The 25846-nt window shown below is 45.6% G+C and overlaps 1 protein-coding gene and 1 long non-coding RNA gene across 4 annotated transcripts in view; one reads left to right on the plus strand and one right to left on the minus strand.

Moving 5' to 3' along the window:
* The first annotated feature begins 7006 nt into the window (after positions 1-7006).
* Positions 7007-25846, plus strand: part of ppargc1b (peroxisome proliferator-activated receptor gamma, coactivator 1 beta) — a 65036-nt gene continuing 46196 nt past the window's right edge. Inside the window, exon 1 of one of the 2 annotated variants that reach the window (XM_061786618.1) lies at positions 7007-7186. In XM_061786618.1, the coding sequence (XP_061642602.1) occupies positions 7106-7186 (81 nt within the window). In that variant the 5' untranslated portion in view covers positions 7007-7105. The remainder of the gene's footprint in view (positions 7187-25846) is intronic. The other variant, XM_061786619.1, reaches the window with a different exon arrangement.
* LOC133484988 (uncharacterized) lies at positions 22806-24506 on the minus strand. Of its 2 annotated transcripts, XR_009790565.1 has the most exons (4): positions 24400-24506; positions 24058-24126; positions 23666-23977; positions 22806-22994 (listed from the first exon to the last, which is right to left on the minus strand). It is a non-coding gene; the product is annotated as an uncharacterized LOC133484988 (long non-coding RNA). The 2 variants fall into 2 exon arrangements; XR_009790566.1 differs by lacking the exon at positions 24400-24506 and having other exon boundaries at positions 24058-24197.

Genomic DNA, 25846 nt, shown 5'->3' on the forward strand with positions numbered 1-25846 from the left:
CTTCTGAGATATTGACATCATTTCTGTGTATCATGCCGCATTTTTGGTTGCTGTATGTAAAACGCACTTTAAAAGCGTTCTGGCGGCGCGGCGACGGCGCCCAAAGCGCTCTACAGACGCTCGCACCTTCACCCGTTCACGCGTCCGTTCAGAGAGCGACGGGCAGCGATTTGGCCTTCGGCGTCTTGCCCAAGGGCACTTCCACGGCAGTCAGTCGGAGCCTGGATTCCAACCGCTACTACAGCTCGCTTCGTGAAACAAAAGCTCATTTTGTTTGATGGACATCTGTCAAAGCTGCTTTATTATTCACATTTTTTGGGGGGGACATCTGTGTACCTAATGTTCTGTCCCGGTCCAGGCATCAAAGGGTTAAAGGGTCACATTGGGGCCGAGCGCCGCGACACAGACGGCGCGCGGCCATTGGTCGAGAGCGTCCGTTGTATCCGAGTGGAAGCGCCAGGCGGAGGCAGAACGTCGACACGTGCCGCCGGGTCACATGACTGGTCACTCACTCTCTCTCCTTCATCCCCTCCTCGCCTCTCTTTGGCCTCGCGGCAGGCCACCGATCGGAGGCGGCCGAGGCTGCTGTCAGCCTTTCAAAACGACAAGCGCACTATTGATTTTGAATGATAAACAGCATGTGAGGAAGCGCGTGTTGCATGAGGTCAATGGGCAGCGCGCCACGGTTCAAAGGTCACATCCATCCCGGCGTCACAGGTTACCTTGCAACGCTCGCTTATCGACACATTTTTACTCCATTTTAAAATCGATGTATCCATATTTTGGTATTCAATATGAAATGAATAAATACGGAAGGAGCGGCTTCAGAACAACTTTTGAATGGCCCAGACCGAACCCTGACTTCAACCCAATTGAGCATCTCTGGAAAGAAGCCCACCAGCGTTCACCATCCAACCTGACAGAACTGGAGAGGATTTGCGAGGAGGATCCCCAAATTCAGGTGTGAAGAACTGAAGAACTTGTTGCATCATTCCCGAAAAGAATCGTGGCTGCGTTAGCTCAAAAGGGGGCTTCTACCAAATACTCGGCAAAGGCTCGGAATACTTTTGGCCGTGTGATATTTCAGTTGTTGTTGTTTTTCTTTCAATAAATAAATAAATAAAGGCAACAATTCCGTTGTTTTCCCCTGTCGATGTGGGTGCTGTGTGTACATTAATGTGGGGAAAAAAATGAACTTAAATAGTTTTAGCAAATGGCTGCGATATGAAAAAAGTCGGAGTACTTTGCGTACCCACTGTACATTGCTATTACGTTTGTTATGAAATTGAAGGCGTTGATGAGTCAGTGTGCGTGTGTGTGTGCTGTGTTTAATTTTGGAAATCTCCCAGCTGACATTCCAATGTTGGAGGCGTGTACGCTCACGCACGCTCATGCACACACGCACGCTAACCCCAAAGCCGCACGGTCTTTTTTTTACTCACGCTCTTTTCGCACACTAACCCAGACTCGGAACCCTACTATTTGCAACTTTAGCCCAAATTTAAAACCCTAATTTGGAGCCCAATCCCTGGCTTGAAACACCAAAGGCAGGTTTTTAAATGTCAGGTAGCCGTTCCTAATCAATGGTCCCGTGAGACGATGACGTCCCGGCCGTTCATTTGTACGTTTGTTTTCTTTTTCAGTGAGCGACGCGACCTCATTCGTACGAGTCATTGATAACGTGCAAAGTGTTCAAGTCACGAAGGACACAAAAACGCACCAACACACAGTACATAAAATGGGCACAATATGGGCAATATCATGGAGACAGAGTACTGTACCTACTCTGCTTTAAAGCAAGACCAGCGCGAAGGTTTCAAGACGGTCAACAGGGTTTCCATCCAGAGTCAGTCTTTTCAAGCAACAGTTCCCATTGAGGCTATCTTGCTTGACTTCAAACCCTAAGCCACACTTGAAACCCTATTTCGGAACCCTAACTCGAAACCCAACCCTTGGCTTGCGACCTTAATCTGAAACCCTGACCCAGACTTGAAGCCTTACTTTGAAACCCTAACCCTTACTTGAAACCGTAATCCAGATTTAAAACCCTACTGTGAATCCCAAAGCCTGGCTTGAAACGCTAATTTGAGACACCAATCCTTGCTTTATACAGGTTTGAAGCCTTACTTTGAAACCCAAATGCTGATTTGAAAGCCTTATTAGAGACCCTAACCCTTTCTTGAAACCTTATTCTAGATTTAGCTGCCGAGCTGTGGATGGAGAACCTCCTCCTCCCGTCATTTGGAAACCCTAAAATGAGACTTTGCCACATGCTTGGGAGCCGAACCCTGGCTTGAAACCCTACTCCTCCTCCTTTGAGACCGTAACTCTTGCATGAAACCCTAATTGATGTCTTCAAATTCGGAAACACTAACCCAGACTCGGAAGCCACTCTTGCAACTTGAAACCCTAACGATGGCTGAAAAGCACACCCTTTAAAAGCCAACGCACGACTTGAAACATTCATTTGAAGACCCTAACCGAATCCCCGTCTTTAAACCATAACTCAGACTCAAAACCTTATTAGAATCCGATAAAAAAAAAAACAACACAGAATTGAAAACCTGACCTTATCTTCAAATTGTATTTGATTGTTTATAAGCAATTATTTAATAAGCTACATGAACAAAAACAGCGAAACTGCTCACCGGGGCTTTGAAAGACCCCATCAGCACACGCGCTGTCCTCTGCAGGCACCCGCACTGCTGTATCTTCTTTCTTTTCTTTTTTTCTGCTCAGGAAGCCTCGATTGTCCTCGACCTGACCTTCGCATCTCATCGGCCAATAGGACGAGAGCCAGCGAGCCGCACGACTTCACGTTTTCACCTATTTTATGATTGTCGCAGCAGTTTGAGCAGTGAAGATGGGTTTTCTCCCTGGAACGATGCGTTCAGGATGCTCATGTTTATTTGCATCATTCAATCGCTCACGTATTCAAATAGAATTCTCCGGTCTCATCCACGTGAGAGAGAAGCGCACCGCAACGCGTGTCAACTTGAACTGAGATAGCTAGCGGCTTGAATCCAGAAGGAATTTTGCCAGAAGCGGCTACGCTAGCTCCGTATCCACTGTTGCCAAAGTTACCATGAAAAAGTTGTTTACTTGATTTTCAAAGTCACTTAGTTGCATTGCTGCGACGAGGCCACTCCAAAACTGGCATTTTCATTTTTGTGAGCAAATTGAAATGCTAAACAGCGACACGCCCGACACTCCAAATGTAAAATGTTTTCTGACAATAAATTGTTTTTCGGAGCCAAACAAAATGCCCAACATAACCTTTTCCTGAGCAAAACGTAACATGGTCTTGCTTGCTGTTCCTTTTTTTTCTATTGAGCAAATATAATGTTTTAATGGCAAATGTTATCTAAAAATGGGACACAGTTCATATTTCGACGTCAACTTTATTGTCATTCAAGAATGCGCAAGTGTTCAAAGAACCACAGTTGTTGCATTTGGCTCAGCGCGACTTTTACAATACCTATACAACTATACAATAAGTGAAAGATTTAATAAAGAAATGGAAAAAAAGCGAATGGAGTCTATGTACGTTTGCAGCAGTAATCGAAAAAAAACCAGGAACAATTTGGACAACTGCCGACATGTGCAAAATAGTCATATAACAGCAGTCCAAATTTGCCATTTAGCAGTCTGATGTCCTCTGGGACAAAGCTATTTCGGAACCGAATGTTGCGGAACCTCTTTCCGGAGGCCGGCGGGGTGAACGGACCACATTGGGGGTGTGAGGAGTCACCTGATATTCTGGGCTCGGGATATGCAACGCTTGTGCGCCGTGTCCTGGATGCAGGGGAGAGAAGTCAACCGAACAACCGATCAATCCATCCCGAAAATATGCATACGGAGGCAAATCTGCCCCCCTAACTATGTGCTTGGCCCCCTATGAATGGATTTAGTTGTGCCATGTCAAAACGTTTTGTCAGCCCCCCAATCCCCTAAAAAAAAAACGGAGAGGAATGTCAATAAATAAAAACCTAAGACGATCCAATAAAATACATCAAATGAAAACAAGAACATTGCTTGCAGTCCTGAGATTCTCCCCGGCAGGCCGGAAGCGTTCTGACTTTCGGGATGACTCGAAGGCCGGCGGCCCTCGGCCCTCGGCGCTTGCCAGGGGTCATAGGGTAAAAGACATTCTGAAAGACTAAAAGAACTTTACTTTAAGGGGACATCTTTTGCCTAACCAACGTTTTGCAGTATTTGTGATGTAATATTGTCTCTATAGTCCCTCGGTAAACATGTGACATATGAATTAAAATCGTCCCTGCGTTCCTGAATTCCAGATGTTTTTCTGCCGAGAGGCCTGAAATCGGGTCATCGGAATTTCCCGAGCTTATCTACGTCACCAGCGAAGATCTCCGCTCCCGAACGCTCCGTGGCGTGGAGAGGGGGCGGTCTTAGCCAAATATGGACAAAGCGGATACGAAACTGGGTCAAACAGAAGTACTGTAGGTACTGAGGTGTTTCTGGAAATGAAATGGACCCTTTTGTACGAAGTCCATGTTCGAGAGTCCCTTTCTGGACGTCTAAATAGCCAGAATCCAAGACCTTTCCATGGTGTCCCCGTTCCTCACCGCTCTCCTCACATTCTTCCAGTCGGATGCCCTGCAGCCTCCGCAGCGCACGGAGCACCGCTTCTCCTCTAAATACCAACCCCAACTCGTGTCAAAGAAATCAATTATATGAATATTATATATTATTATGACGACTTGCCAACAGTTCTCAACTGGGTACGCTACAATGACAAAGATGTTTCATTTTCCAACTGATAAACTATTTCTATATTTTGGTTTATTGTTGCAAATCTTCGCTCATTTTGAATTTGATGCCTGCAACAAAGCTGGAAGTGGCGCATGTTAACCGCTGTGTCACGCCCCCCTTTCCTTTTCACAACACCCGAAAAGCGTTTGGACACTAATTGTCGGCGCTTTGTAGGTCGCTCGATGTATAACGTTGTGCAATTTCAGTCGCTCAACAGCATGTAGTTAGTCATTTGATAGCACTGTATTGTAAATGCTGCTTTATACGTGTCATAATAATTGTGCTACAAAACAATCAGCTCCCCGGGCGATGGCTATTTTAGCAGGACTTTTAATGTTCACCTGTCACCGGACACGGCAGCGTCGTTTGAAACCTTTGTGTGTGTGTGTGTGGCAGCTCGTGTTTCCCAAACTGAAACACGAGCACATGCACACACTCTCACACACGCTTAGCACGCGTGCTAAGGTCAGCCATGCCGGCCGGGCCTTGAACGACACGTTCCGCTGTGGCCGTCACCTGTCTCAAACGGTTAACGCGCACGCACGCACGCACGCACGCACGCAACTCAGTCAGTAGACTTTGGCCAAGGCCCAGCGAGCCAGTGAGCGAGAACATAACTCACTAGTTCATGGAGGACGGTGGACAGACTGACAATGTTGCGCGACTGCAACATTCTCGACTTTATGAATGATCTCGAGCAATTACATTCATTTCTATTGATGCCGGGGGGGGGGGGGGGGGCAGTTATCATTCAACTCAATCAATTGCTATATTTTGGATCATTCTGCTGTTTGTCTGATTCGATTAACCTTTCAGCTGTGGGAAAAAAAAAAAAAAAAAAAAAAAAAGCTTTTTCATAAGCAAATCATCAAACAATTCACGTCAACATTTTCCCCTGTCTGACATTGTTATTAAGTTATCTCAGTGGCTGATACTGCAGATAATAGTTACGGGAAGGGGAAAACAAAAATAAAAAAATATTCCTCTTTGATCCAGTAGGTGGCGATAACTTCCATTTAAAGAAGCTAAAAAGATACCAGTTACAAGTCAGCCGGTGAAGAAGTGCATGCCGGTAATAAGTACGCTGCTCCCAAACATTCCGAAGTGTCGGTCGAGGCACGTCGAATGGAAAGACGGGATCAACAAATGGATGAGTCACATGGAGAGGAACGACCGAGGAGAGGCGCTGGCTGGATCCAAACCATGTGAAAAGTCAACTTTATTTATATAACTCTTCATCACAAAAGAAAACAAAACCAAAACAAAAAAAAGAGTCTTTGGGAAGGTTTTTAATGTCTTGTATCGGGCACAAAACCCAGTCAAGAATCCACGTGTGCCATTTACTCATTTCGACATCCACATGTGTGCGCCATGTGTCATGAAGTAAAAAAAAAACAAAAAACTCCCAAACCATAATCATAACTCCCTTTGAATTCTCTACTCGGAGTTTGCGCCAAAAATGTTTATTCGTGTCTCCTGTCATGACAGACATTTCAATTCACCCTAAATATTCAATTTAAACACAATATGACACGTGATCTAATTGATTTGACAACTACTGCGTATGGTACCGTATGACGCTATCGCTGCAACACTGCCACGGGAATCCTGCAAGCGGCCAATCATTTTGCAGTTTACAACTCCATTGGGATTCCTAATACCACGTGGCGATAGCATGTACGCGCTGCAAGTGCACGACTGCACTTTGACGACTCCCAAAAAACAAACAAGCAAAGAAACAAACAGCTCACCCCGCAATTTCGTATTCATCGGTAAAGCAATTTCTAACTTCCAAGTCCTGGAATACGCCCAAAGTGGCTGTTTCCAAGCAAAATGGACGACTTGCTGCGCAATTTCAAGTCATGATGGACACGTGCCCCCATTTTCCTGCGGAGCGGTTGACTCGCTCCACTGAGATTACAGCTCTAAAATGTATTATTTGTCAAATATAAACAGTTTGGCACAGTTTCCAAATACATCACCGCTCTTCGGAATATATGCAAACTGTTTCAGGCATGTTGAGGCCCCCCAAATAAATGTGTTAGTAGAATCATAAAAATCAACACAGATATTCCAATAAATAGTATCAACGTGTTCTGCCTCGGTGGGGGGTGACCTTTCACTCTAGTTAGTGTCATAAGGGTTTGTTTTTATATGGGATGGAGTCGCGTTGCATTTCCTGTTCCTGTGCGTGCGCGTGCGCGTGTGCGTGTGCCAGGAGCGTGATCCCCGTGTAAACAGAAGCGCCCCCCGCAGGCCGTCGGCGTCACTGCACCTGCTGCTCCTATTAGCCGGCCGCGAGGCTTCGCGGCGCCTCATTCACGAGAAGATGGCGGACTGCGCACCACTATTAGATGAGGAACTCTCGTCCTTCGTCTTCAGTTACCTGACAGAGAACCCCGACAGCCAGGTAAGGGCCCCCGGGTGGTCGTGGTCGTGGTGTGTGTGTGTGTGTGTGGGGGGGGGGGGTCGGGGACTTGTCTCGGCTTCCTTCTTCGTCTCGGCTCGTCTCCACCTCCTCCACCATCATCAGCGGTGCTCCGAGCAGCGAGAGGCCGGCTTGCGGGAGCACTTTCCCGGCTTGTCGGCGGCATCTCCCCGGCGCGGTGCTCCGCGGTGCCTCGACTTGCGGCGTTCACGTGCAGGAGGATATGTCACTATCGTCGGTTCGGACGATCGGAGACGGATAAACGTGCGGCTTTTACGCGGCGGGGGTGTGCGTGTGGACGCCTCGACCCCCCCTCCCCGCTGCAGCTGGGGGACTGCGGAGCCGCACTTTGGAAACTTTTTGCCGCATTCTCCACTGGGGAAGTTGGCTGTGTGCAGCGAGCACGGCGACGGCGCACTTTTTAGCTCCGCGTTGAGTCACGACAAGGCGCTTGTTGTCACGTTGTGATTGTGTGTGTCGCTAGTCGAATGAAGACGGCGCGTGCTTGCGGGAAGCCGTGTTGCGTTCAGGTTCCGCGGAGGGGGCTCACTGTCTTGCCTGCAGATCGCCCCGAATCGGGTCAGCTCTCGCGGAGGCTCCCGGTTGCGGCGAGACAGCAATATTCGGCGTGTATAGTGGAAGCTGGCGCACTTTTTTGGAGGGGCTCCGTAATGACGGTTAGGTTACAAAACACGTGACTGGCGATTCTCGTTCTATGTATGTCGGTTGTCTGTATTTGTGCAGCGATCAAAATCGCCTTCTAAGCGGATTGTCAAGATCAGCGGACTCGTTGATGCGCTCGTTGCACCTTGCAACTTTTCCAAGCTGAGACGTGGCACCCGAATCCAGCCGCTTATGGGAGAACGCCGGGCGCCGATGTGTCCGGGAGGCCGTCCTCTGCGGTTCGCGCGCAGCGTCTTGCGCACAAACGTGCGTTGCTGTGGAGAAAAGCCGGAGTGAATCTTAAATGGGGCCTTTTTCGGACCGGGCTCCGGCGACGGCGGCGTTCATGACAGGACAGAGCGGCGAGGGGATCAACGCTGTAATCCCTCATTTTGCGTTCTTCCCAAGCACGCACGACCCGTGATGCTTACTGCTGCACCAGCAGGCACCTCCTCGCGACCTCCATCTCATCCCTCTTCAGGATATCACCCCAAACCCAAACCCAAACCCAAACCCACCTGCCCCCACGCATCCGCAGCATCACTGCTGTTTGCCAGTGGTGACTGCATGGTGTGTTCAGGGAGATTGGCACTCGGAACAGGTTATGTGTGTGTGTGCGTGCGTGTGCCTGCCATGGACTATTTATCACACACTGCATTCACTTTTACATTGCACTGCATCGTGACATTGCAGCATTCAGCATTTAACCCCCCCCCCCCCCACCTCATACACATATTACTTTCCACGGCGTGACCTTGCTCTTAATAAATTGCCACGCTCCCGTGACGTTAGCGCTCCCCGTGATGAATTACAAGCGCGACCGCGAGTCCCATTTGTCAACTTCCGAGTGAGGGTCGACGTGTGTTGGAAGGTCGCATCAGGCCTCAAAGCGAAAAAAAACAAAAACGGGAATACTTGCAGGTATGTGGTGGAATGCCTGATCGCCACAAATATCAGGTGTCTACTTTGACGCTTATCTTTTCATGTTCATATTTACTCTGGGTTATTAAAGGGCACTCTCTCTCCCCCGCTCTGGCCCTGTGCGCCTATGTTGCTCGCCCAACCCCTTGTAATACTACTCCTCGTGATGTGTTACAGAACCGCGCTGCTGCAGTCATGTGAGTCGTAGTGGAGGACGGAGGCAGGAAGGGAGGCGTTAACGTGACGTCGACAGTGGCGCCTCCTCCTCCTCCTCCTCCTCCTCCTCTGTTTCCCTCCATCATGTGACTCTTCCTCTTCTCTCTTCTCTCTCCTCATTCCCCCTATTTGTCCATTCAGACACTTTTTTGGGGGGGGGGGGGGGGCATCTCGACCGCCGTTTGTCGCAGCTGTTGAGCTTTGTTTCGGCGACAGATATTTTTGTCAGTGTCCACCTGTTAAGTGTGCCCCCCTATAAATGTTTAGAAGTGCCTATATTAATACTTGAATCCTTAAATATACCCCGAACTTTGACCCCAAAACACGGTCCCCGAGTAATGCAAACGAGGGGACGGCCAAACTATCCGGCCCGCTGGTTGTCGATCTAACCTAATGGCCGAACACGACTGGAATGGACCGTCGCAAAAACAAAAAAAGACAGTCGGCGACTCTCACCCGCACATCGAGCGTTTGAGCGCTACGCATCTACTGCAACGGACAACTGCGACCTTGTATTGGGTTTTGAGGCCCCACATGTCGTATATTGTAGCGTATCACTTTTATTAAACCATCCAAAAAACCATATTGTGATGGTCCAGGAAGAAGGGGGTTCCCATAAAGAGGGGAAGTGAGCGAGAATAAAGGAGACGGTACGCGGTGTCATTACTCACGTGCGTTTTGCTGACACAGACCGCACGCTTCACTATTTCATCCACAGATATGAAATATTGTTCTAAAGCACAATAAACGTGTACTGTATAGAGTTGACCCCCCGCAAAATGACACAACCTTCAGTTGCCGACTGTCCAACCTTTCGCGGGAGCCCCCCTGCGCTCCCACACACTGTGACTCGGCAACCTAACCTGTGTGTGTGTGTCATGTGACCATCTCAGATGTCAGTTCCTCGCTGACATTTATCCTGATGCTGCAGGTGCAAGCAGTCACCGTTGAAATGTCCTTGCTGCTCAAAGTCACCGTAGTGTATTGAATATAGTTGCGAATCCCAATCCGCGTCATCTTGACTTGCCAAGTATGTCAAAAATTTGTCTCCGGTTATTACTATCTGCATGATTTTGCTTGAGAAATAATCTCGTGTGGTGTTTAACAAACTGTTTCCACCAGGCGGCGCAGTTCGGTTCAGTTCTCGGTACGTTATGTTTGAGGTTTACTCCGTGTTTTATGAGTTAAGGCACCAAAATACATTGAAGTGTACCAATTTTGGGCACCCTTCAGTTAGGGTGTGATTAGGGTTGGCGTTAACGGGTTCATGTTGAACCTTTTTGCTAATGTTCCTCATTTGGGTTGTAGGTTGGTCTTAGGGGGTTAGCGACTTGGGTTTGGATGGTTCAGGTAAGAGGGTTAGGCGGTTAGATTTAGTCTTAGGTTTTGCTTAGCGGGTTAGAATCAAAGGTTTTTGGTCTGTCGGTAGGGTTTTCTCCTTGTACAACATTCCCCCCCCAAAAACCCTACGGTTCTTAGGTTCACTGAAGACTCTAAATTGTCCATAGGTGTGATTATGAGTATGAATGGTTGTTTATCTAGATGTGCCCTACCACTGGCTGGTGATCAGTCCGGGCCGTACTCCGCCTCTCGCACAAAGTCATCTGGGATGGGCTTCGGCTCGTCCGTGACCCGAGTGAGGAGATGCGATCTCGAAAAACGATGGATGGGCTGGTTCGTTGGGGTTGGAGGCAGAGGGTCAGGTTAAGGGTTAGGGTGTGATGGCGAGGTTTATGAGTATGGGTTCGAGGGTTTCGAGGATTAGAATTACAGTTGGAGGGTTAGGTTTAGGGGGTTAGGGTTAGAGCCGTGTGGAAGGGAACAGCTTTCAACGGGGAAAGGGGTGTGAAATGTAACACCTGAGACTCGCTTCTCCTGTCCTGATGTGTTGAAAGCAATTGGCACTGTTTGATACAGCCATGTCCCAATTTGCTGTATTCCACGTGAAAGGTACAGGCAGATCAATTCCGATACGTCAATTTTGCTGCAACTCGGGTGTAAAAGATGCTAGCGCGCCCTTCGGAGAGCTAAAGTGTGGCGTGGGAGCGCCCGTGTGCTGGGAGTACGCTCACTTCCTGCCAAATCCCTCGCAGGTTGACCCCGGCATCCGGCACGGACGAACGCCCCGCCCGAAGGAGAGCGTCGATAATTCATCAAGGTGCTGACTCGGCTTCTGTTTCACGTTTGGTGGTAATAAAGTTGCTTTTGTTTGATTGAAGGGACATGTTCCTTCGTGGTGCGAAGGGTTGGCTTTGGTCATTTCAGTCCCCAAAGCCTGTTGCACTTGGCAATATGAAATTTGGTAGGCATGTCTAGTACGAGTAAACCCGCACACACAAAAAAGAAGCTTCAAGAAGCGAAGTCAGCCATTTTGGTTGGAAGCGGCCATTTTAAGGCAATTTTGGCTATTGAAAGTCCTTGAAAGAAATTCTTCTTGAATGGGAAATTTTGTTGAAGTTGGGACGTTGTGTTAAACTCAAATAAAAACAGAATACAATGATTTGCAAATCATGTTCAACCTACATCTAATTGAAAACACTACAAAGACAAGATATTTCATGCTCAAACTGATCAACTTGATTGTTTTGAGCAAATAATCATGAACTTGGCATTGTATGGCTGCAAAAAGCTGGGACAGGTGGCAAAAAAGAGTGAGAAAGTTGAGGAATGCTCATCAAACATCCCACAGGTGAACAGGCTCATTGGGAACAGGCGGGGGCCACCGATTGGCTAGAAAAGGAGCTTCCCTGAATTGCTCACTCATTCACAAGCAAATATGGGGCGAGGTTCACCTCTTTGTGAACAAGTGCGTGAGAAAATAGTTGGAACAGTTTAACGACAATGTTCCCCAACGTACAATTGCAAGGAATTGAGGGATTTCGTCATCCACGGTCCATCATATCATCAAAAGGTTCAGAGAATCTGGAGAAATCACCGCATGGAAGCGGCAAGGCCGAAAACCAACATTGAATGCCCGTGACCTTCGATCCCTCGGGCGGCATTGCATCAAAAACCGACATCGATGTGTAAAGGATATCACCGCATGGGCTCAGGAACACTTCAGAAAACCAATGTCAGTCAATACAGTTCGGCGCTACATCCGGAAGTGCAACTTGAAACTCTACCATGCAAAGCAAAAGCCATTTATCAACAACACCCAGAAACGCCGCTGGCTTCTCTGGGCCCGAGCTCATCTAAGATGGAAGAAGGTATCCTCTGGGCCAAAGAGGAAAAGAAGCCTCCGGACTGTTATGGACGCAAAGTTCCAAAGCCAGCATCTGTGGTGGTATGGGGCTGTGTTAGTGCCAATGGCATGGGTAACTTACACATCTGCGAAGGCACCATTAATGCTGAAAGGCACATCCAGGTTTTGGAGAAACATACGCTGCCATCCAAGCAACGGCTTTTTCATGGACGCCCCTGCTTATTTCAGCAAGACAATGCCAAACCACATTCTGCACGTGTTACAACGGCGTGGCTTCGTAGTAAAAGAATGCGGGTACGAGACTGGCCTGCCTGCAGTCCAGACCCGTCTCCCATTGAAAATGCGTGGCGCATTATGAAGCGTCAAATACGACAACGGAGACCCCGGACTGTTGAACGGCTGAAGCTGTACATCGAGCAAGAATGGGAAAGAATTCCGCCTGCAAAGCTTCAACAATTACTGAATGTTGTTCAAAGAAAAGGTGATGTAACACGGCGGTAAACATGACCCCGTCCCAGCTTTTTTGGAACGTGTTGCAGCCATACAATTCTAAGTTCATGATTATTTGCAAAAAACAATCAAGTGTATCAGTTTGAACAGTAAATATCTTGTCTTTGTAGTGTATTCAATGAAATATAGGTTGCACATGATTTGCAAATCATTGTATTCTGGTTTGATTTATGTAGAACACAACGTCCCAACTTCAGTGGAATTGGGCTTGTACAATGCTGACACTGCTCACGCCAGCCTGTACCTGCCCATGGCACCTGGTTGCCACGGAGATGAAGCATGCTGGCACCTGTGTGTGTGTGATTGTGTGTGTGTCCATTGGGCAATGGAAATTTCCTTTAACCTTTTCCCTATTTTACAAGTGTGCCCTTGAGAGCCCATATGCACGCACACACACACACACACACAGAAAGCGTCATTGTTTTGTTGTGCCTATAAACGTCCGATTAAATCCGCCAAACGCTGCTTAGCGGTCACGTTGCCGTTGTGACATCATCAATCAACCAGGAAGTGGCTAACCGAAATAAGCGACCAAAACTCGGCTATCGTTTTTGGTAGTGTTTCAAGAACGCGATCGGTCCGGTTAGCATGTGACCCAGCGTCCTGCAGCGGTGTTCGGCAGACTTCATTGCGTTAGCTGTTAGCTTAACACGTTTGATAGTTCACATGATTTCTTTTCAGTGAGGCAACAACAATTTGTTTATCGTTTTAACTGCTAGCTTAGCTTGTTAGCATCTCAGGTTTATGCCTTTGCGTTGAGTTACCTGACAACGCAGTGGTTATCATTGTTAGCTTAGCGCGTTAAGAGATCAGACAGACATGTTCACTTTCAGATAGCTCTTGGTTAGCATATTTTCACCATGGGCATCTGTTCGATTCAGTCCTCTCCTGAGGAAAACGCTTTAACGTGTACAAAATCCAAAATATTGGGGCAATCGTTATTGAACCTCTGATATTTTCAGAGGTTGAAGTGGGCATAGTGGAGATGTCCGTATACATTTTGATGACAATCGCTCACAGTTTTGTGACATTATGCAACGTTAATTATTATTATTATTTTTAAAATATATAACTCAACATCCATAAAATCCCCCAAAATTGGCGCGATTAGTCTGATATTTTCAGAGGTCGAATTGGCCGTCAGTCCAGATGTCCACCTCAATTTTGATGACAATTGCTCGCAGTTTAGTGACATTAAGCTATGTTAAGATTTTCCTCTGTCGAGAGCATATAGAGGAGACGCCATAAGGTCGAAAATGTTCGATTTCACCACGACTCCTTGGTGACCTGGCTAGGTCACCAAGGAGACGTCACGAGGACTCGAGTCGCCATCGGGTCGCCGACTCGTCTCCAGGCCAGTGAGCTAGATGTCTAACTCCGCGTACGCCATTACCATGACGACACGCGGCACTGCTCTAATTGCTAAGTGACACTTTTGTGGACCTCGGTTCCTGCGTGCACTTAAGCAACCAGGTTGCTAACTTGACAGAGTGACATAGCCAGCACATGCCCCCCGTTAATCCCTCTAACCTCGTAGATCCCGAAGTCTTAATCACACACACAATAATCCCGCTTGTGGCTTACCTTCGGTGGAAACAACTCACTGGTGCATACATTGAACTTGTGTGTGCGTTAACGTGTTAGTGTGTTAGCATGTGTGTGTGTGTTTGCGTGCTATTGTGTGTTTCTGTGTTAATGTGAATGTGGGTGTTAGGGTGTTGGCGTGTGAGCTTGTATTAGCGTGTGTGTGTATGTTAATGAGTGTGCACGTGTATGTTTGTTAACGTGTTTGTGTTAGCATAAGGGTGTTTGTTTTAGCGTGTGAGAGTGCATTAGTGTTTGTGTGTTGTCGTGTGTCTGTGTTACAGTGTGTGTGTGTTTGTGTGCAAGTTAGCATTAGCATCTACTTGTTTTTGTATTAGCGTGCTGTATGTTAGTGCGCTTGTGTGATAGTGTGTTTGTGTGTGTGCGCGATCGCATCTGGGCAGGTGTGTGTTTGTTAGCATGTGTGTGTTAGCGTGTATTTGTACGTGTGTGTGTGTGTGTGTGTGTGTGTGTGTGTGTGTATGTATGTGTCCAGACGTGATTTGCTTGTTGGCCGCGTCGAGGTGAGCTCCAGTCAAAACACTGGCATCAAGAAAAAGAAAAGAAAGAAAAAGAGCAACAAGAGCAACAGTGTTGACATTTTTTTTTCTTCTTCTTCTTTTCTTTGATTGTTATTGCAGCGAAAATGAACAGGAGCAACGTAGTGAGTGTTCTGCCTTAAGTGGGAGACACCGGGGAGGGTTTAAGCCGTAATACATCTGCGGGGAGAATCCAATTATTAGCAATAAGGGCCACTTTAAGCACAGCAGACGGGGAGGAACGTCATCGGCAATAAAATACTCTTCATGGAAACGGATGTTGATGATGATGATGGTTGTAATTAACTGTTAAATGCTGTTTTACACCGTTGCCAAATCTGGATAAGATTTGGTTTGATGTACCCGCTTCTGACCCTGCGTAGGCATTCAAAAAAATAAAATCCTGTCATTTGAAATGACTTTTTTATGTTGCAATTTCACCCAATAGATGATAGATTTTTGCTTAAAATAGAAATTACATTTAATGTGAGCGTCCTTTGAGGGAGCATTGTATTTTTTGAAATTTTGCCTTATATGATCTCTATATTTGTGTTTTTAAAAAGATGTATTTGTAAATTTTATGTGAGCATCCATTATTTGACGCAGTATAAACACACACAAATGTAATGAAAATTATAATATAAATATATATTTTTAATTTTTATAATATATTTTTTATTTTTAAATATTTTTGATTTCACGTAATCTAAATTATTTTTGCTAAAAATCATTGATGGCATAGTTTAGATAAAATGTGAAAATTACAAAATGTAAATGTAAATGTACTTATATGATTGAGTAATTGTAATTGTATTTAAAAAAAAACAACTTTCTTGTTTAAAATGTTTTCAAATGATTAAAAAAAAACATTCAATACAAGCGTCATTTGTAGAATAGTTAATTTATTTTGTGTTTTATTTTGACCGTATGAAGATCATTTTAACGGGTGTCACGATTCGATTTGTTTCATATCAGGATTCATGGTTGCCAATTCCATTCAAGGACGATTTTGGTTTATTTTGAACGATCCGAAAAGATTCAGTGGCTTGAAATCGATTTAGTGTGACTTGAAATAAATACTGGACAGGGCGAGTGAAAAATTCCTCGATTCCTGTAGTTTCATGGCAAAATTAATTCTGGTCATTAAACAAAGATTTTCCTGATGTATGTGTATTGCTTAGCAATAAAAGAAAGGGGAAAGCAGCAACTTGCTGTTATGTATATTATTTCAGCAATGATTCTAGTGGTTCGGCTATTTTTTTCCTTGAAAAGAAATATTTCAATAGTGTTACAATTATGAGGGATCCCTGCAACCAAAAAGTTACTTAATTTTGTTTTTCATTTTAATTTTGATCAATATAAACTATACACTCACATATTTTAAAAGCATTTTTTTTCCATTGTAAAAAATAAAAATGTCCAAAAAATATGCAAATGTCCTCTGAAGAATAATTTGTCACTTTTTAAAAAATAAAATAAGAATAAAAATAAGATATAATAAATAATACATCCAAAATAATCAATAATAATGAATTAATATTTGTAAATTGCCAATGAAAACATGACATTAAGTTGTGTTGAATGTAATCTTACAGTAAGTGTGCTCCAAAGGACCCATGCAATCAGGAAGTCAGTGACTCACATAGCAGGTGCTCTACGGGTATGTGGGGAAAAAACAAAAAGGACATTTCCCTGGTGGAGGTCGCGGTCATAAATTAGCTTCCAAAGAAATGGCCAGCATGCGGGCCTGCCTGATGCTTATATATACATATATATATATATATATAAATCATATAATATAATAAATAAAAAACAAAACAAAACCACACATAAGAAAAATAAATAAAGAAGACAAACACAAATTAGAAAATGAAATAAAAGCGCAAAAAGCAGTGTTTGGAAGATCTTGAAGTGCGTGCGTGCGACACTGCACTGCAGAGCTCCAGTAACTTTTTGGTCACACTGTGAACTCTGACCTCCCCACCGACTCCCTCCTCCACTGATCTGCCTAGATTAGTGTTGACCTTAATAAACCCAGCGCTACTTCACACATCAGTTCAACGCGGCCGACGTGGAAATTAGCCACGGCGGCTAATAAATGGCAGCAGCGCTGCGGCTAAGCCTCGGCCGGCCCGCTTTCCGAAAGCGGGCCAAAGGTCATGGGGCTGCCCCTCTGTGGGAGATGCTGTCGACCAAACTCAGCAGCAGAAGGGAGCTGCTGGAGTTATATTAGCGAGATATTTTATACCAAGCAATATATACAGTGATTGATTGACGATTTACGCTATTAAGAGTTTCCCGTTTTATGGCCAGTCATCAAACTCTGCCACCATCACACGCAATAAAAAAAACAAAAAACCTCAAATTCTTTACAGTCCAACGTTGACCACATGTCTAATTTACAATCAGATAAAATCGCTAGTCGTAGTCGTAGTCATCTTTTGAAATGGTCAAAATGAGCATTAAATGTCGGATTCAAAACAATATGGCACCCTTTCTTTGTCCCTTCGGGCGTGGCTTCTTGAAACTTTTTTTGACTGCACAGACTTAACTCCAAGAGAATATTATTTGTTGAGGTTTTGTGTGACAAGAGTGACGATAGATGCAACACTTACATTGTATGAAGAAGAAATGAGGGTTAATGTAATGTAATGCATCAACGCGACTGCATCTTTACATTAGCTGTAAATACGCATTCGCGTATTTAGTGGGTCCGTGAGTTTGGAGTCACCTCCAAACCTCTTTGTTCACACATATAAAAACACTTAGCTGTGACTCCATGTTGTTATTTATTCAGCTAACGTGGCTAGCTCACATTAGCTGAAACTTTTACCCGTGACTCCATGTTGTTATTTACTCTGCTAACGCGGCTAGCTCACATTAGCTAAAACGCTTACCCGTGACTCCATGTTGTTGTTTATTCAGCTAACGCGGCTAGCTCACATTAGCTAAAACGCTTACCCGTGACTCCATGTTGTTGTTTATTCAGCTCACGTGGCTAGCTCACATTAGCTAACGTCTGCATTTACAGATACACGTGCATAATAACTCGGCTCACCCGTGATTAGTCCACATTATGATAAAAAGTAAAATCTTGCCACATGAGCAGAGAGGTGTGGAGGTGACTCCACACCGCACGCGTGGCCGTCTCCTGCTAGGCGAGCATTCCTGCAGATGTGAATAATATTGTACATTACACTGCATTACAACGTACACAACAGCTGTGTACATTCCTTGAAACCTAGTTTTACTACCAGATATTTGAAACGGTGTTTGTCCTCCATATAGTTGTTTTATTATTTATTGTTAACTTTAATCTATGTAATAAATACATTGGAAAAATTGCCATTATCTAAATGTAATTTTAAGGTCAAATATGACATATAGAGTGTCCTGTGTCAGGATATAAAATGTTGTCCATATTATTGCTTGCTATTATTACTATTTGGGTCATTCTTAATATTGTATTGGAATTTAGGTCCTCAGAAATATATAATTCAAGTTAATAATACTACATTCAAAAAAAAAAAAAAAAAAAAAAAATATTATTTGGAGTCTTTCTGGTATATTCCGAATGTTCCCGTGAGGTGACGTTCGCGGTTGGCATCTCTGAATAATGCACTTGTTCAAAAGTGTGAATTATTGCAATGATTGTCAACTCGTTTGTTGGCCCGGCACCCATCCAAAGGGTCACTTGCGGTTCTCTTCCTCTTCTTTCATCTCCCTCTCTCTCTTTCGCAGTGTTTCTCTGCCTCGCTGGCTGGCTGACCTACTTCCCAAAGGCCCGCTCGGGCTTGCGTGACCGCAGTGCCGCAGCGGCATCGCCCGCCTTTCTGCTCGCTGCTTTGCGATGCTTCCACGTGCACATTTACTACCGTACACGCGCACATACTGTGCTGCTTGATGGCGGTGTGTCGAATTATTAGCTTGATGCCGCTAACCGACTTAGCAGAGGTGGGGGACTCGAGTCACGTGACTTGACTCGAGTCAGAATTAAGTTGACAATTTTGGGACTTGCTTGACTCAAACTTTAAACTTTCAAATTTACCAGGGACTCAACTTGCTTGACTTGCTTGATTTTTGACATACGAATGTGGGTCTTTTTCGAAACTTGAAGCTTAAGACTTAATTCTGACTTGCACATACGCGACTTCCTACCACGTCTGCGTCTTAATTACGGGCCTAGCTCGCTGGCGGACACGTCTCGTGACGGCTCCGTGACGTCACCTCAATCTCCTCGGTCTCCAGCGGGTCTCGGAGACCTCGCAGAGACCTTGCGGAGATGTCTCCCCGGTCGTAGAGAAAATAAGTTTCTGCGACGTCTCCAAAAAGTCTCCAAACGTCGAACAGGTTCAAATTCACCTGCGACTCCCTAGCCTCCAGAAGAATTTGCGGAGACTCGAGTCGCCATCAGTCTGCAGGTTAGCGAGATGCAAGCCTTTCCGTGCCATTTTGTCACGCTAATTGTGTTTTAGAGATGTCGAGTTGAACAAACAACAACAAATTCGATGTCCTCAGTCAGCATTGGTTTGGAATCGACCGCCGACGATGACGTCTAAGCACAGCTTGGCTTTTCACTGCCTTGAAGGTGTCACGATACGTTTGTCCATGTAGTGAATTCATGGGAGTGATATTAGTAGTAGTCTTGTAGCGGTAGCGACACACCCACCTTGTGCGCTCTTTTTGCTCCGCCAAGGCGGTGGCGGGTCAGACGGCAGGAACGCCCCTGGCCGCACTGATGCAATACATTGTGGGTGACGAGCCAAATTCTTGTCAAATGAGTGCCCGTGTGTGCCCGTGTGTGTGTGTCCTCCTGTTAATAAAACATCGAGTTCGTTAGGACCTTTTGGTTTCGCGTCTGTTTTGGTACAATGGAATTTCTTGAGCGGCACGGTGGGCGACTGGTTAGAGCGTCTGCCTCACAGTTCCGAGGTGCGGGGTTCAATCCCCGGCCCCGCCTGTGTGGAGTTTGCATGTCCTCCCCGTGCCCGCGTGGGTTTTCTCCGGGCACTCCGCTTTCCTCCCACGTCCCAAAAACATGCATTCATTGGAGACTCTAAATTGCCCGCAGGCGTGACTGTGAGTGCGAATGGTTGTTTGTTTGCATGTGCCCCGCGATTGGCTGGCGACCGGTTGAGGGCCGGGATAGGCTCGGGCACGCCCGCGACCCGCGTGAGGAGAAGCGGCGCCCAAAATGGATGGATGGATGGAATTTCTTGACTCTTTTGGGTTCCTCTGAACTTTGACCTTTGGTCAGTTCCCACTGACTGCGGTCACCACGTTACTCTACTTGAAGACGAAAAAAATGAATACAAATATTGACATTTGGCAGGGGATAGGGACTGCGAATAGTGATTGGGTAAAAAGATGCGGATAAGCGGGGGATAGGTTCCCCCAAAGCAATCCAATCGATGAATCCGCGAATATGTGGGCTCCACTGTATTACTCTTTTGGGATGAGCAGGTTAAATAGTATATCATGAAGTTATTGAATGACGCTTTGCCAAGTATGTCAAAAGCACACAAGAAATTTGCCTCCGGTAGTCGGAGCCGCTCTCGTACGACAATAGACAGCCATTTTGACATGAAAACCCACTACGGAGAGTCACTGAGCCTGTAGCAATGCAATGTTGTCAAGATGGAAAAAGCTGCTGGAATGAAGCTTTTCGTTTGCGTTGATCGGTAGCGGCCCCTGCGAGGCACACTGACGTCGCGAATCACTGTGCTCCGAACACCAAACTTGAGATCATGTTGGTAGAATTCCAAATGTGGGGAATTTGGAGGTTTGTCTGAACTCAACCTTTGGTGTAAGGGTCACCAAGAAAAGCCAAAGAAAAAGCAAAGTCGCTAGAACAGCGCTCCGGTCAGCACGAACACAACAGGGAGCAGACACTGACGTCACGATAGACGATTGACGGACTCGGTGCAGTCCGTTTGCCCACCGTATCGCCACAGCTTCCAACCGAAGTGAATGTCGTACGTCGTAGCTGATCCGCCGTCTTCTGGTTCGCCACGCAATCCTCGCCCGTTGACGCCGCTCCTTCGGTATTCGGCACGCATTTGCCCGCTGCGTTCCAAAATGAGAAGTAGAACGTCGCCCGGATTGCGTGGAATGGGCTGCTCTTTGTTCTGTTCGTCAGTGCTGCCTGTATTATATTCACTGGAGGCAATAGTCCAGTTTGAAAACGTGCATATGGGACCTTGTGAGCAGTGTATATTTCCCGGTGATGATGACTGAATGGCGAGGTTGTTGTTGTTGTTGTTGTTGTTCTTCTTCTTCTGAAGTTCCTCTAAACCTGACTTGCGTTTGAGCTGGACTTTGAGGATCCATTCAAAACCTCGGATAAGGCCGTTGTCAAGGGGCTAAGGTTCTACTGTACGTGTGCAATCATTAACACACTCGAGTTACTAAGTTACCGCACTTGCCGTTTAATTGTTAGCGTCGAGCTAATGCGTGTCTGACTCACGCTTACACACGCTTGTCATTCGCCGTGTGTGTTATGTTTGTAGGGCGTGCTTAAGCTACACGCACGCACGCACGCCTTTATTTAGGGATTCAACACTTTCCTGCTTGTCCTGACCTGCCCTCATCCCCTTTCGCTTTCCTTGTTTGTATCTTTCCACTCGTCCTCTAGTCACTCCCTTTTTCTGTATTTCCCTTTGGCTTCAGCAGAGCGTCAGTCTTTCAGACAGTTTTTGGACGGACGTTTAGTTGATACTGAAGCGGGGCAGTACGTGTCGTGCCCACCAGCCTTACCTATCGATTCCCCTGCAGGAGATTTTTGGGGGGGGGGTATTTTGATTATTATTATTATTATTTTCCGATCGTTAATACCACAATTGGGGTTTGTAAAAGCCCAATAACATTTTGCCAGTCGCACACAAAAATAATATTGCGATTAGGGGGGGGGGGGTAACCCACGATATCACAATGTTTTGATGATACCGATAAGGGGTGGGAGTCATACACTAACTCACAATATTATTGCAATATTTCGACGATTCAGATCAACTAGGATCACGATACTATGGTAATATTTTGCCAGTTGTATCAACAATATCACAATTTGACAATGCAATTTGGCGATATATTTTTTTTTCACAATCGAGGCTGCGAATCACAGAGTAACTCGCAATACGATTTCATCCTATTTTACGAACAGTAGCAACTCTATTTTGGCTTGAATGTAGCCGAAGTGAAACCGAAAAATACAAATACGACAATCTCCGTGACTTTGTCGATATTTTGTTCCTCCGTTAGCCTGTGTGGAGCTCTGACTGCCTTTCAAGGTAAAAGTCTTGAATTTTCATTCAAGGGACTCTTGGCGCTGTCGTGCTAAGCTAAGCTAAGCTAAGCTAAGCCGTGGGGAGAAAAAAAGCATAGCGGGAGACGTTCGGGCTTGAGAAATGTTCCATTTATGGCCTCGCCGTCTCCTGCGACTGAAACGAGGCTAATTAGTAAAAGGCGGGAGTGCTCTTGATGGACCTTTTAGGGCGAAGAAGAGCCCTACACAGCCTCCTCATCATCATGCTCATCCTCTTCCTCCACTGCAGTGCGGGATGAAGAGCGCTCTGGTTCGTGAAGCCGCCAGGGGTCCTTTTAAACACGCTGTCGTGAATCCAACTCGCCCGATGAACACGTTGACAGCAACGCATTCAAAAACGCTACAAAATGTTCTTTCTTTTTGAAAACAACTTCTTTCATGACTAATGTGTTCATGTCGTAATGTAGTTTGTGTAACTCAAGGTTCATTAGTGCATTGTTGTTTGGGACCCTTTTATAATCCAATTGAATCAAATTACATTTCATTTGAATTTCCTTGTTAACATAATAAAATGATTGAATAAATCTCATTAAATACTGCAAAAATGCAAATAAGAATATAATAAAAGAATGTAGACATAGTGTATATTCCAACCTGGAGGTGTTTGTGAATGCATTTGTAACTCTTTTTTTTGGTGGTCACATTAATGTGATATTATTAGCCGTGCTTGGGTGCTAAAAGAGCTGTCAATCAAAGTAGAGAGCGTGGCTGTGTTTGAATCCCTCACTCAAATAAGAGTTGTCGATTGTCGCTGGTGTGAGCGTATACCACACACGCACGCCGGATGTTGGCACTCTGCACGTTTGTGGCCATCTCCAGTCAGGTTGACTGAAAAAACAACAACAAAAAAAACACGTTTTTTGTTTTTTTTTTCCTTCTCGGGATTCTGTAAAACTGTTCTATGTAAAGAAATATCTTTCTCCGATGATAGAAAATGGTATTTATGAATCAGAATCAGAATCAGAATCATCTTTATTTGCCAAGTATGTCCAAAACACACAAGGAATTTGTCTCCGGTAGTTGGAGCCGCTCTAGTACGACAGCAGACAGTCAATTTACAGAACACTTTGGAGACAGAAAGACATTGACAAACAACAATTGTGCAAAAAGATGCAGAGTCCTCTAGCACTTCGAGCAGTTCGAATGGCTAATATCGCAATAGTCCACTTCAAGGAGTGGATGCGGTTTAAAGTGACGAGTAGTGCGATCATCTGGGACAATGTTGCAGATACTCCTCAATCAGTGTGCAAATGGAGCAGATGCTACTCTGGCATGAGTGGCCACTATATGCAAATAGTGCAGCACGGCGAGACAACTACAGTGAGTGCACGAGTAATACATCATTGGCCCCACACAAATGTGACAACCAACTCAAGTCCAAAAATTGCCAGCTTGTTCTAATGGAATTGTAAGTTAGCTGTTTAAGAAGTTGCTTGCAAGAGGGAAGAAGCTGTCGGAATGTCTACTAGTTCTAGTTTGCATTGATCGGTAGCGCCTACCTGAGGGAAGGAGCCGGAAGAGCCGGTGACCGGGGTGGGGAGGGTCCCAGAGGATTTGGCACGCCCTTGTCTTAGTTCTGGCAGCGTGCAAGTCCTCAAGGGCGGGTAGGGGGGTACCGACAATCCTTTCAGCAGTCGGAGTTTGTCCTTTTTTGTAGCAGCGTCAAACCGGACTGTGATGGAAGAACACAGGACCGATTCGATGACTTCTGTGTAGAACTGCCTCAACAGCTTTCTCAGAAGCCGCAGGAAGTACATCCTCTGCTGGGCCTTTTTGAGGACGGAGTTGATGTTGGTCGCCCACTTCAGGTCCTGGGAGATTGTAATTCCCAGGAATATAATCGAATTCCCGTAGCACCCAAATAGCCAAAGATTAATGGCATTCTACTCACGGCTTGAAATAGTTGACCTCCTGTTTGAATGGACGCTCAAAATGAATCCATCCTGGAAACACACAAAAGCTAAAAAAAACAAACAACTTATTTCTGTCCTTTATCACTTCGTTGAACTCTCCTCTTAATTTCAATTATTTCCTCTATTGGATGTGGCAGAAGTGGAAAATTGGGAAACAAACACTATGGAGTAAAGTATTGGGACACATTTTTAACACTGTGAAATTTGTCGCGTATATCTGCTATTGTGACAAAATGGCTGCCTGAACGCAAGACGTGTGTATGTGTGTGAAGCAGATGTTTTTCAGAACGGTGAGGAAGTTCAAAGAAAGCCAGACTCACGCACACACACGTGCGCACGCGTGTTTTTGTAGACGCCGCAGAGATCCTGCAATATGTGCAGATAAATCTGGTGGAGGTCGAAGGTTGCAGTTCAATGTCTCTTTGCCTTTGCATGTGTGTGTGTGTGTGTTGATGCCTAATATGGAGGTGCTAGTGGCAGCTACATGAGTGTGTGCGTCACGTGCAGTGCAGTCCACTGACAAGCACTGCTGTGTGTGTGTGTGTGTGTGTGTGTGTGTGTGACTGCGGTCATCGGAAATCATCTTCCCCCTTTTTCTCGATTTTGTGCTGACTCATCACTTGTGCTAAATTGTATTTGTTTGTAGTGATTGGCTCAGTCCCTCTCACTTCCAATGATGTCAGATGCTGTTCAGGAAGCTTTGAAACATGTTTTTATTGCTACTTGCTCAAAAGCAAAGGCTAATGAAGTTCTGATTGTCTAAATCATCTGTCCCTTTATTGTTGTCGCTGTTGAAAATCCTATTTTGAAGTTGAAAACTACGTGAGCCATTGTACAAAGCCCAATTCCAATGAAGTTGGGATGTGTAAAATGTCGATAAAAAGGCATACAATGATTTGCAAATCCCTTTCAACCAATATTCAATCCAACACACTACAAAGACGACCTTTAATCTGGAGAAATCCCTGCACGTCAGGGGCAACGCCCAAATAAACATTGAATGCCCATGACCTTTGAACCCTCAGGCGGCACTGCATTGAAAACCGGCATCATTGTGGCCTATTATCCCAAAATGGAGCACTTTTGGAACATATTTTCCAACATTGTACCATGTTGGGCGTGTAATTCCCTAAATGTTAGCACGTTGGGGTGTATTTTCCAGAGTTTGACCACTTTGGGGCCCTATTTTCCAAAATGTGACCACTTTCGACCACCTTGCGGGGGAAGCGTAGTTCCCCCGATTTGATATTTTCAGACAACTGTTCTACTTTTTGGCCGTTGCGCTGCCATAAGAGTCTGAGTGTACTGCGGCAACGGGCGGGATGATGAAGCGGGCTTGGGTTGAAAAGGGCGCAAATGTTTAGCGTCGTTGCTCATATCTGTGTGAAATGTCAGGAAGTCGAAGAGAATTTTAATGGGGAACGCGCTCGCACAATTCTCTAATAATGTCACCGCCATCGTGTGTGTGTGTGTGTGCGTGCGCACGCATAGGTGTATGTGTATGTGTGTCAGCATGGCATCCCTCATGCCTCAAGGACAGAGATGCTGATTACTCTGGCCTTTTTCCTGTGTGTGTGTGTGTGTGTGTGTTGTCCTTGCATGTGACAGGTTGCTGAAATGCGGCTCAGTGGGGGACTCGCAGGAGGCGTTAGCCTAGCGGCGGCTTGATTGGTTGCTTCCTGTGGGTCTCTATGTATATATTTGCGTGCGTGTGTGAAAAATGGTGTGTGCTAATAATCAATTGGTCGGGTTGACGTTTGATATCGA

Source organism: Phyllopteryx taeniolatus, chromosome 10, assembly GCF_024500385.1.
Source record: "Phyllopteryx taeniolatus isolate TA_2022b chromosome 10, UOR_Ptae_1.2, whole genome shotgun sequence".
NCBI classification, from domain to species: Eukaryota; Metazoa; Chordata; class Actinopteri; order Syngnathiformes; family Syngnathidae; genus Phyllopteryx; species Phyllopteryx taeniolatus.